Source organism: Castor canadensis, chromosome 13, assembly GCF_047511655.1.
Source record: "Castor canadensis chromosome 13, mCasCan1.hap1v2, whole genome shotgun sequence".
Classification (NCBI taxonomy): Eukaryota; Metazoa; Chordata; class Mammalia; order Rodentia; family Castoridae; genus Castor; species Castor canadensis.
In genome coordinates this window covers 56,235,864-56,248,684 of record NC_133398.1, presented here as the reverse complement: position 1 = coordinate 56,248,684, position 12,821 = coordinate 56,235,864, and the positions used below count along the sequence as shown (strand labels likewise).

The following is a 12,821-nucleotide window of genomic DNA, read 5'->3' as shown; positions in this document are numbered from 1 at the left end:
CCATGGTGTATCTTGGGCAGACATCCAAAGAAATCCAAGTCAACAAAGAATCGGCACATCCTTGTTTATTGTAGCATTATTCACTTATTGCTATAAAATCAATCTTGGTGCTCAAGTGATAAGTGGATAAAGAAAATGTGATACCTATAAACAATGGAGTGCTAATTCAACCATAAAGAAGAACGAAGCCAATGTCAGTGGCTCACACTTATAATCTTAACTTCTTGGGAGGCTGAGATCTGGAGGAGCACAATTCGAGGCTAGCCTGGACAAACAGATCGAGACTCTATCTCCAAAATAACCACAGCAAAATGGACTGGAGGTGTGGTTCAAGCAGAACTCCTACTTTGCAAGCTTGAAACCCTAAGTTCAAACTCCAGTCCCACCAAAAAAAAAGGAAAGAAAGTGGGCCAGATGTGGTGCCCATACCTATAATTCCAGTTACCCAGGTGTCAGAGATAGGGAAAATTGCAGTTTGAAGATACCCCAGACAAAAAAAAAGTTAGGGAGATCCCATTTCAACCAATAAGCTGGGCAGTGGCATAGGTAGGAGAATCACAGCTGAGGCTACCCAAGGCAAAAACTCAAGACACTATCTGAAAAATAATGAAACCGTAAAAGGCTAGGGGTGTGACTCAAGGGGTAGAGCACCTTCCTAGCAAGTGTGAGGATGGATTTCAAACCTCAATACCTCCCTCCCACCCCAAAAAAATGAAGTAATGTCATTTGCAGGAAAATAGAATAGTAGGATTATCATGAGCAAGATAAACCAACTTTGGTAAAACAAGCTGATAATGACATATTTTTACTTATGCAGAATTCAGACCTAAAATTAACAATGTGACATGATTTTAACAGGTGGATTACTTGGGGGGGAGGCAGAACCAGTACGAAGGGGGAGGGGAAAAGGAGTGAGCAATGGAGGAGTGAATGTGATTGAAGTACATTATACATTATATGCATGTACAAAAATATCACAGTGAGACTCCTTTATAAAATTAATGAATGCTAATTTTAAAAAATTCTCTTTGTATTAAGGTAATTAAGAGCAATAAGGACATAAAAGCAGCAAAATACAATTTTATTTAAATTTTCCAAACTACAGAGAAATGAGATAGAACTAGGGGACACTATTCCCTCAATTAGCAAAAGTAATTATTCAGCAAAACTCAAATTGAGCTGCATCAATACACAAGTAGGAACCTTGAGAAAAACATGCAATGTTATCATTAATTTATAAATATCTGCAAGTTTTATTCCCAAAACAAAAGTATATCAAAGCGGTATAGTTTTTAATACCTGACATTAATTTAACTAAACATATACCATGCACTAGTCTAAACATTTTTCATGTATCTTATTTGTACCCCAAAATTCTGAGGTAATTATTCCATTTTTAAACTAACAAAAATGAATATATAATTTATACGTCATAAAAATATTGCTAGCTTAATGTTAAAGGTAAGTATGTTTTAATTCTCTGAATTTATCCTAATTTCTTGAACACTGGCTACTTCATTTTCTTCATTAACAAGCTCATTATCTAACCAAACTACCTAATAAGTTTAGTTATGTGATGTAATGATTTAAAGCATACAGACATTGAGGTGAATATGTAACTTAGCTAGTACAGTGTGCCTTAGATGCAAGGCCCTGGGTTTGATCCTCAGCACTCAGGAGGCAGAGATCAGGAGCATAACGGTTCAAAGCCAATCCAGGCAAACAGTTCCAAGAGACCCTATCTCAAAAAACCCTTCACAAAAATTGGGCTAGTGGAGTGGCTCAAGGTGAAGGCCCTGAGTTCAAGCGCCAGTACAGCAAAATGAATAAACAGATATTTACAATACAAAAGTTCTCATTTTTAAATGCTGGGGAAAAAGATGGTTATTTCTCTTCTAAATTTAAAATGAGTAACCTAGTACAAGGGGGGTGCAGCTCAGTGGCAGAACATTGCCTAGCATGGACAAAGCCCTAGGTTGGAGCCCCAGCACTGTCAAAAAAAAAAAAAAGTAAACACTGGTCTATGGTCCTATATATAAAAAAGGATAAAATCTTTTATAATCAGAATCAAAGAATTTTAAAATTTATGAAAGTGAAAAATTCAAAATAACATCTGCTCAAATTAAGACAATATAGTGTTTCTAAACTTTGCATGCATCAGAAGCATTTCAAAGTTTTGTTATAAGATTGCTGGACCCCACACCACAAAGACTGATTTAGCAGGTATTGGGCAGACCTTAAGAATTTTTTTTTCTTAAACTAAAGTTTAATATGACACTGATATTGCTAGACCTAGTACCATACTTTGTAAACCCCTATTCTAATACATAGCACACAATTTTTTTAGAAGATTCCTTTGCCTATTAAACTTAATTGAAGTTTCTTTAAATGATCATACCAGGGAATCAGATTCAATTCCTAAAAATTACATTTTTCTATGTAGAATATACCTGAACCCAATTCAAACTCAATGTGGTGATGGTCAATCCAATTGTGGACCCAGAAGGCACCAGCCTACAGTAGTACATCAATGGTATGTGGGGCTAGGGACAGCAGAATGCTCACTAAAGGGAAAGGGGGTGAATATGTTAACATCTAATGAAATGTCTCCTCATCTCAGGTAAAGAAGCCTACTCCATAAAAATGGTGAAAACTCAAAATCAGATAGATTACGTAGTATTTCCTAAGGCTATTAAATGGTAAGTATGTAGGAAAATAATCTTTGGGAATTAACGATGTAGCCCCAGAGTAATCCTATGCACATAGAAGTAACAGTTCAAGTTTCAGCTACAATTTTTGAAAAGTTAAGCTTGATTTACCAAATTGGTTCTTTGTCCATATATCCACTAGGGGCAGCAGAGCAGAGTGGCTCTAGTGACCACAGAAACACAGGATATTGCCCACATTTTCTCTTCTCATTTTCCCTACAATATACAACTTGTGTAGCTAATAACACAAAGCCTACAACAAGATGCCAGACAGCTCTTATTAAAAACACACACACACATTTTACTACACAGGAATACTGAGGGGAGGGAAAAAAAAAGCTTCCTACTGGTGGAGTGGCTTAAGTAGTACAGTACCTGCTTAGCAAGTATGAGGTCCTGAGTTCAAACCCCAATACCCCCATTAAAAAAAAAAAAGCTTCCATTACATACTTTAATCTATCAGTCATTCTTGTGATTGCTGAGAGGATACCTTTTTTGATTAAGGAAACATCTGTTCCAATAAAAATTAAACCTATGCTGTCTTTAATCTCTACTTGCTGCCACACCCAAAAGAGGTGACCTGAAGATTTATTTCAAAGTTCAAAGATGATTTTAAAGTTTTCTGTTTCTTTACTATTTCTCCCTTGAATTATTCTTTACTTGTTTTTCACTTTAAGACCAACCCTGAAAAATGAGCTCTCATTTGCATCTAAAGCTAACAGGACTTACGTCTCATGAGTTCCAAAAAAGAAAATGGGTAGTTTGTTTGTAGGTGGCTTTACAGCTCCATCAGGAACTTCATCTACCTAAAAGAAAAATCAGAAAAAGTATAATCTTTTAAATCACATACCTCAACACAACTGAATAAACTGAGAAGATAACCAAAAAAGGATATGACATAAAATGAAACCATTTTATAGGGCCATAATCCCGTATCATCAATTCTGAAGCCTAAGAAGTTCTAAAAAAACAAGATTTTTCCAAAACTCATTTTGGTGGCAAAACCTGGACCTGCACTGAGGCTAATTTAAGCATTTCTTTTATCCACCTAGTACTCAGGTTGTTTCTCTGCAGAAATATGTGCTATCCCAGATTCCGCCAGCAGCAAAATATACAGCATATGTACCATCATTAGCTTCCTAAAACCCAAAAATTCTGAGTTCTTGAAACATATTTGGCCCTAGATATTTTATGTAAGGAGTATGAATCTACTCCACAATCCTAAATGATATTACTGCAGAAAGCCTATACAAACATAGGATAATGTAAAAGCAGACATTTTTTAAAGTTTGAAGCAATACTTCCCAAAGTCTGAATCACATTTATTATGAAAAGGTCCCTCATCTGTGTGACTGGATCACATGGGGTTATTTGTTCCTTTTAGTTTTCTATCTTTTTAATCCAGTAAGAAAGAATCAGGTGCTGCTACATCTAATGCTTCTCTAATACTTCTTATTCTCTTTTATCCTCCTTGTTCAAGCCACGAGGCTGTACCTTCTTGGCAGACCTTAGTAACATTTCTATTGCAAAACTTAAAAAAAAAAAAAAAAAAAAAAAAGAGTTGAAGCAGGGCATAGTGGCTCACACCTATAATCCTAACTACTAGGGAGGCAGAGATCATGATGATCACAGTTAAAGGCCAGCCTGGGCAAGAAGTTCTTGAGACCCCTATCTTAACCAACAAAAGCCAGGCATGGTAGCATGCACCTCTCATCTCATCAAAGGAGGATAATGGTCCAGGCCAGCCAGGCATTAATGCAGACCCTATTTGAAAAAATAACTAAAGCAAAAAGGGTTGGGGATGGTAGTGGTGAGGGGGGAGTGAGGTTCAAGTGGCAAATGAGGTCCTGAGTTCAAACCCCAATACCACCAAAAAAAAAAAAATCAGTTAATGTTAATAAAAGGGCTGATTGACCGGGCATCTGTTGCTCATGCCTGTAATCCTAGCTACTCAGGAGGCAGAGATGGGGAGGATCACTGTTCAAAGCCAGACTCAGCAAATAGTTTGCAAGACCTATCTCAAAAATACCTAACATAAAAAGGGCTTGAGTGGCTCAAGGTGTAGGACCCGAGTTCAAGTCCCAGTACTGGAAAAAAAAAAAAAAGCTGACTATATTATGCTCTGTAGGCATTACAGCATAGATCAAGAAGGTAACTGGTCATTTGTCGGGACAGCCTGAAGGTTTCAGGCATTAACAGAATCCTCATTGCCCAAAACTTCCAGGGACCATAATTTCTCCACCTATATGAAGATTATTCCCATCATTTCAACTTTGTGAGAAGGCCCCAAGAATTGCAAAAATTCTTACCCCCTTAAAATAAGGGATATTTTCTGTCAACTGGTTCATATGCTTCTTTCTGCTAGCAAACAGCTTTAAGTTTGTTAAATGCTTAGAATCTGCAGAGTTTAATAAATGTTAGACAAATTTTTAAAGTTGATTTAAAAACAATTACTACTAGTAAAGGATTACAAAAAATTTAAGACTTAAAAATAACTTTGGAATGTATACACAGAAATGTTAAAACCAAAATTGAAATGAGTGTAACCTTTACAGCTGAGACCTTAAATACCCTACAAACTCTCTACAGAAAAGACACAGAATTTCTAAAATTGAAGAGACGACTGAAAAGAACGCATAATTCGTGGACCTAAAACAAACTCAGGAAAGGAAAAAGACAAATATTTCCCATTTCAATCCAAATGAACTTGCTGAAAGTAGTGGTTGTTAAATCAAGAAGAAAATACCCTGACCCTCCTTCCTCACCTCAGTAACAATGACTCTTACTCTCCCAACATATTGAAGGGTGTGGGGAGAAGAATGTAAGAGTGGAAAAATTTTGAAGCATTTTAACTTGGTTTCTAACAACTATGGCATGGAAATCTGAATACAGATTTATCAGATAACCTCCAATTTTGTGACACCTCAAAACAGATAAGGATGCCATGAGGGAAAACTGAAAAAGTATCTTGGAGGGACCTTCAACTTGGCCAGGTCCCTCGGCTTCATTTAAATATGAAATAGTGTTTTATAAGGGCCCAAGAATGTAACTCAAGACTGTGAGAATATAAAGAAACCCAGTTTATGGCCACTACCTTCAAAGGGCTTACATACATTTTGAAGTCACAAAGAGTTAAAAGATTTTCCTCAAAGAAGCAGGTTAGAATGCCACAGGATTGGTTATATTAAGGATTGTTCAAGTAAGATTCCACCAAAAAAAAAAGTTAGCACTTGGTAAACTTGGTAAGACTAGGGAAAAAAAGCTTTGGAAGGAAACACATAACTGGAGGGGGGAAAAACCCAAAACAAGGAACAGTGATGACTATGTACTTGGATGGCACCCTCAGCAACTCACTCCATGATTCGCTGTTATCTAACGGGTATTTTCCCCCATTACTCTTCCCAGCTAACCTAACTAGAACTGTAGAATTTAATTATTTCTTAAAATAATTATTTTCCTTTTCAAAGGACAGTAAATTACTATCAAATAAATGGTTTGAAAAAATAATTACAACCTTAGGACACCACATAGTTCTATTTTAAAAGGATTTCGATTTTACCTAATGTAATGGATCTCAACTTTCTTTAGGTCCTGTCAGTCTTAGGACCGGAGTCCCACCACAAACTGACAAAAAGGACTTCTTTTTCTGAAAATAAGAGTTCAAGTGTTTAGCCAGTCTCAATTCCTAAATGTCACTAACCATCCTGGGTCCTTAATGTCCTCTCTGTACCACAAGATGTGAACCCAGGATCTGGACCACTCCTACTTTTGTCTACGGGGAACAAAAAAGTAAAACAACAACTTCAAGGTCATAAGGCAAACAACATGAATAAAATCGTGGAAATAAATCCTCTGGACCTTCCTTAGTGCTGAATTATTAGAAAATTTTTAACAATATCCAGTCCCGGATCTCTTTATTACACAGGCAAACCCAAAAGGCCTCATCAGCTGCAAATCATGTTATTTAAATAGAAAATAAAAACTGAAAGTCTAATTTTAATCACATCTGACATCCAAGAGCTGATAATCTGCATAGATTCCATCGATTTTGTATTTTACTGAGACTTTAGAGAATTTTAACGTTTCACTCATTTTTAAACATAAAAGTCCATACTGGGTCATTTCACTTACAATAGAACATTAACTGGAATGTCATCTAAATATTTCCTATAAAGAACACCTGTCAAAGACTCAAAAACAAGCCACAGGGAAATACACAGGTATGAAGGAAACCCTCGATATTTTTTACAATTACATGGGATATTACTGGACAAAAAAAAAAAAAAAAAAAAACTGTGAAAGGAGGTCAGGTTACAAATGGCACTAAAAGAAAAGAGAGGGAAGGAATGCATACAAGAAAAAAAAATTAGAAGGATTGGTAGGAAGCAGGCCTCTGAGAAGCCAACCGCGAAGGCTACAAATCACTTACTCGAGCTGGCCAATGAGGATAACCTTTCATCTTGGCGAAGATGAGGTCTCCAGGTTTGAAATCGCGAGTCATGTTTCGAGGGAGAAGCCGGGGGTCCGGAGCCCAGGAGGAGGTGCGCGCAGCGAGGGGATGCGGGAGCACGGACCCAAGTCCAGGCTCCCGGGCCGCGGGGTGGCGAGGGAGGATGCCTCGGGTGCCCAGACGCCTGCGGGGACAGCGGGGAGGGCGGTTAAAGCCAAGAAACCCGAAGGGAGGGGCCCGCCGGAGGGGGAGGGGCAGGGGAACCAGGGTGGGGGTGGGAGTGAGGAGGGCCGCCTCCCGCTCCTCGAGAGCGCGGCCTCCGCAACCCCGGAGCTGCCCCCCAGGCTGGGAAGTCCCCCACCTAAAAGACGCCACCACCTGAGGCAGGGATGCTATCTAACCGCGGATTTACCGTTCTCCCGCCCCATCTTTCCCAGGGCTTCTTCCACGGGGTTTAAGACCCCAGACGGAGGGGGTGCAGCGGAGGTAAAAACAAGATGGATTAAGAAAGGCGGACGTCCCCGTTCCATCCACCTAAGACCTCCCCCGCAACCTGTTTTCCGACGGTCGCAACCTGGGGCCGTCCCTCGGCCCCCGGGCGGGCCGCGTCCACTTCCCCGCTAGAGGCCACGGGTGGAGGGGGGGAGGGGGGGCGGGGCGAGTGACCGCCGCCCGCTCACCTGCCGGGGACGCGGGCGCTGAGGCTGCGGTGGCGGGCTGGCCGCCACTGCCCGCGTCCACGCAAGCCACCTGCGCCACCAGCTGCCGCAGAGGCGTCTCAACGGCTAAGATTCGCAACCGCCACCACCACTGCCGCCGCCGTCGCTGCGCCGCTCCCGCGCGGCTCCCGCTCGGCGCCCGCTAGCAGTGGGACGATACCAACTGCTCACCAAGGATGGGGGAAGAATACAGCAATTCCAAAGGTCTGTCACTCCTGAGGGGAGGTTTTGAAGACCCTAGATCCACAAGTTCCCTTTCTGACTAATAATTACGTTCACTTCTAGAGAGGCGGATGAGAAAGAGAACGGAGTGAGCACAAAACACCTGTGCTGGCTGAGGTTCCCCCCTGCGGTTTGCAAAGTGGTCGGGCCCGGCCCGCCCCTGCTGGCTGCTCTGCGTGTGTGTATTTGTATGTGTACTGTATGTAAAAGGCGGGGAGGGAGGAAACGATTGTTGTGGACCAGGTTTGGGGGCGGGTATCGGGGCCTGTAGTCCTTGGCTCCGTGTTAGAGAGAAACTGGCAGCCTAAGCTGCATGTTCTTGCATCTTTTCTCTGCACGGGGAAGAATGCAGCTCTTACGTGATTTACATCATCCAAAAAAGAGGAGCTGTACAAAAACCCACAGATAAAATTGGAGCATGAAGCTGTTGCAGGGCTTGCAGATTGTAGGCCTCTTGCACCTCGGTGAATGGGTCCTGCAGTCTCCTTTTCCTTGAGACTGTAATATGAGAAAGCCCCATTTCATTTCTTTCACATTTCAAGCACCAAGAACTGTTAAGAAAAATGCAAGCTTTACGAATGCAAAATGTGAAGGGCAGAAAACAATGACAGGAAAACTAAGCCTGTTAGAAAGGATGTGGGTTTGGGCCCCTGAACTGAATTTGAGCTGCATTTAAATTTTATTTCCCTAGAAGAGTGATAGCTAGTAGGTGGGTACAGTAGAGAACTGTTACTAAACCTCAAATGTTTCATCTCTTAAAATACTCAAGCGATTTTAAAGATTATCTTATTTTTGGCCTTTTAAGCCAATACATGTTTTTAATTCACTGGTAATAATTTGCCCAGCATTCTGATATGAATTGATACTTTAATATTTTTATTGTACCCAAGTTATGTCACCAGGATTGTTTAATTTTATTTATTCATTAACATTCACCCAGGTTTCCAATAATATTTGGTAAATAAGAAGGCATAGATTGTTAATAGAAATTAATCTTAAATTTTGTCTTATCCTTCACTGAACCCCCCCAAAGAGGTACCTGTTGTGTGTCAAGCACTGTTTTGTGTTGCCAATACAGCCATGAACAAGGACTGAAACTTCCTACTTAAAACAGAGGCTGAAAATTTTTTTTAAAAATATATTAAAACCTGTACGTATTGATACCTGCTGCTTCAAATAAAAGACTCAAAACTAGAGATAAATCAGGAAAGCAAAAAAATTTTATTTTGGATTTTTTTTTGCTTTTATTTTAAAATTATGCCCCTTCAGTGGACGTTCCATTGGTGTTTTCATCTAATACATCTAAAGAAGAAAAAAATAGTGTAAGAGAGTTTATTCATGGAGACATGTGAGCTGACACTTTGTTCTCAAAAGCAGAAATTCTGGCCCCATGGGCATGAAGCTCATCTATGTCAAACTCAGTTACAGCTAACCATGGTGAAAGTACTGGCATTTTTTTTTATTGTTTTATTATTCATATGTTCATACAAGGCTTGGGTCATTTCTCCCCCCTGCCCCCACCCCAGCAAAAATTTTGAGTAGACAAAAATTGAGGTTTTTGAAAGGAATACTGCCTGTCTTTTAAAAGGAATAAAATAAGACATTCCCAATGTTAAATGACCTGCAAGGAGTTTGAAGAAGTGGAATGGTAGGTTGGCATTATGCAGAGGGTTCCACTGAACATAAAGGGAAATTGGGAAGAGAGGGGAAATTGTTGGTGATATGTCTTTAAGCTTCTCACTCTGAATTTGAGTTTAAAATGTTGTATACTATGGTGCTACCATAGGTTACATGAAAAGGGTACAAAATGATTCTTTAAGAAGTTATTCTTGCTGCTACAAGGTAAATGATAGCAGAAAAAAAAACTGGAAAAACCAAATATTCACTAAGTGACCCATTTCTGTATGACTGTGAAGAAGGGAAGGAAGGGTTCAACTAAGTAATTACACACAAAAAAAATTGTCAGATGTTCATGGTAAATTCTGCACTGGAAAAGGAACAGAAAGATGTACTGAAAGAAAGTCCAAACTCCTGAGTAACAGAGGAGACCCAAGCATCATCCAGCAGTCATTTTTTTGTGCTTCTCTTTTGTCTCAATGGCTTTATTGAGACAACCCTAAAGGGCCATGCAACTCCAAGTGTGGTCTGGGCCCACAACATTGGCTTCACCTGAGAACGTATAACGCTCTCAGCCCTCCCCAGATCTACTAAATCATAATCTGCATTTTAATAAGACCCCCCCAGGTGATTCTAATGAATATTCAAGTTTGAGCAAGAGGTTGTAGAGGATACTTACCAAGACTAATAAGAACTTCAAATCACATAATCTTAGCACTGGGAGGCTGAAGCAGGAGAAAGTTGGAGGCCAGCCTGGACTGTAAAAGACCCTGTCTCAAACAGAAAAATAATATGGGCAAGAGAGACATAAATAAATTATAGTCAATATTAAAAGATAACTTTTATCAGCATTAAGTGACAGTGCTGCCAACAAGTAAAGAGGGGGTGATTATTGTGGCGGGGTGGGGAGGCAGGTAGAGGAAAGTCCTCAGGAAATAAGAGAAAAAGGGAAAGCATTGATGGGTTAGTGTTAAACAAAGTATAATACTTTGCACTTACTGTCTGTAAACTTTAGAAATTTCAATTAGTGATAGTCTGTAGACAACAGGGATGCCTTTTAAACAATAAATCAGGCAAAACTGGTTGGAAGTTTATACCTCCAGAGAACAAAAGCCCAGGTTTCCTGGGAGCAGCAGTTCCAAATCTTAGTAGAGGGGGGAAAAGAAGTGTGCCGGGTGTGTGGGGGATGGGAAGGGGGAGGTTGAGGAAGGCTGGTGCATTACAGCCACTAGGAAAGCTTTTCTGAACGACTAAGAGCTGTGCTTCTCCCTCATAGAACAGAATCTACTTTCCAAAACTGCAGCAAGCAAGCGGGAAAGGGCAGGGAAACCTAGATTGTTTGGAGCAAGAGTTTAGCCTACATTCTCTATGTGATCTGGTGTCACTATTCCCATTTTACAAATGAGAAGTAACATTTTATAGAAGTTAAGCAACTTGTCGAATATCACACATTGAGTCAAGTGGCCTAGGCAACCCTCCAGTCCTTCGGTTCTCCAAGCCACTTCTTCTTGTGATCCTACTCAGCTTCTAGGTGGGGCAGAGAGGCTGCACGGCTGCAGGCAGAATGGTTTATAATTAGAAAAGGATGCTGGAAGTATAAGCAGCCCAGTACTCTTATTCCAGCTTCACACTTCTTAAGAATCTCTCTCCACCCCCCCCCATTCCTCAGCTTGTCCCCACCACCAGATCATCTATTTAACCATTTTCTTGACCTAAATGACTCAACCTGAAAATCCATCTGGAAAGACTCTAACCTTATCTTCCAGTGGCATATTTACAACTATCCTACACGTAGAAGCAGACACTATCTTATTCATCAGTGTCTGCTCTTTGCAGGTACGCAATAAAAATTCTTTTTCAATAAATATTTATTGAGTGTAAATGAGAAAAAGAGGTGGGTGATGGGCTCTGACAGAGCCCTACTCCTTCAGGCTGAGAGATAAGAAAACATACGATGTCATGACCCACGTCCATAAATTCCAGCTACTCAGAAGGCTGAGGCAGGAAGATCACAAGTTGGAGGCCTGCCTTCGTAACTTTAGTGAGACACTGCTTCAAACAATAAAAAGGGCTGAATAGTAGAGCATTTGCCTGGTTATACAGGAAGGGCTGGGTTCAGTGCCCAGTAACACACACAGACAAAGCCATGCTTGACTTTACAAATTTTTCATGCACTTAAAAGTTAACCCTTTGACTGGGCACTAATGACTCACCCCTGTAATCCCAACTACTCAGGAGGGAGAGATCAGAAGTATTGTAGTTCGAAGCCAGCCAGGGCAAATAGTTCCAGGGACCCTATCTCAAAAAACCTTTCACAAACATAGGGCTGGTAGAGTGGCTAAAGGTGAAGGCCCTAAGTTCAGGCCCCAGTACCACAAAAAAAAAAAAAAAAATTTGATGGAAATTTTTCTAAATGAGATCTGATTTTTATTATAAAAATTTTGCAATGACAATCCTTCATATCTTTTACATAATTCCCCACTTTACTACTAATACTCTTTACACTCAATGGTATTTATGATAATTATTAATCTGTTTTCTTATATGTAATGTTTTATTTATTTATTTTTTTTGCGGTACTGAGGCTTGAACTCAGGGCCTTCACCTTTTCTTTTTTTCTAATGAGTGTTTTCAAATAGGGTTTCCACAACTATTTTCCTGGGCTGGCTTTGAACCTCAGTCCTCCTGATCTCTGGCTCCTGAGTAGCTAGGATTACAGATGTGAGCCACTGATGCCCAGCAATGTTGTAAATTTTGTGACAAGGAAGTAGTAAGAAGTTAGCAAGAATATAGGAAAAATGAAGAACATTAATCAAAGAGCTAGTTCAGTCAGAGACATCAGAAATCTAGTCTAGGCATTCCTCCCCCAGAAAAATCAAGAAACATTGGCCCTTTGGTGGGGAATAAACAAGATGAGAGACAGTGGCTACAGACAGTGACTAGACAGTGCTGAACTACTTTGCCAGTGGGCAGAAGAGAGTTACTTTCAGATACATGGGATAAGAGAAGTCTTAGTGAGTGTGGATGTTTAGTGGACAGGCAGGAAAGGAGCTAGGCGAGGACTGGGTTTGGCAGGCTACTGTGAAGGCTGCCTGCCCACACTGA

The 12,821-nt window shown here is 40.3% G+C and overlaps 1 protein-coding gene and 1 long non-coding RNA gene across 6 annotated transcripts in view; one reads left to right on the top strand and one right to left on the bottom strand.

Moving 5' to 3' along the window:
• The window catches only part of Psip1 (PC4 and SRSF1 interacting protein 1), a 38,588-nt gene extending 30,604 nt beyond the window's left edge, over positions 1-7,984 (bottom strand). For 3 of the 5 annotated variants that reach the window (XM_074051811.1, XM_020182028.2, XM_074051813.1), the window contains exons 1-3: positions 7,839-7,980; positions 7,138-7,342; positions 3,438-3,514 (exon numbers count right to left, since the gene is read on the bottom strand). In XM_074051811.1, the coding sequence (XP_073907912.1) occupies positions 3,438-3,514; positions 7,138-7,209 (149 nt within the window). In that variant the 5' untranslated portion in view covers positions 7,210-7,342; positions 7,839-7,980. Of the gene's footprint in view, positions 1-3,437; positions 3,515-7,137; positions 7,343-7,838 lie in introns of all 5 variants that reach the window. The other 2 variants (XM_020182027.2, XM_074051810.1) reach the window with 2 other exon arrangements.
• Positions 7,968-9,262, top strand: LOC141415427 (uncharacterized). The gene is made up of 2 exons (XR_012440432.1): positions 7,968-8,081; positions 8,163-9,262. It is a non-coding gene; the product is annotated as an uncharacterized lncRNA (long non-coding RNA).
• Positions 9,263-12,821: the final 3,559 nt, after the last annotated feature.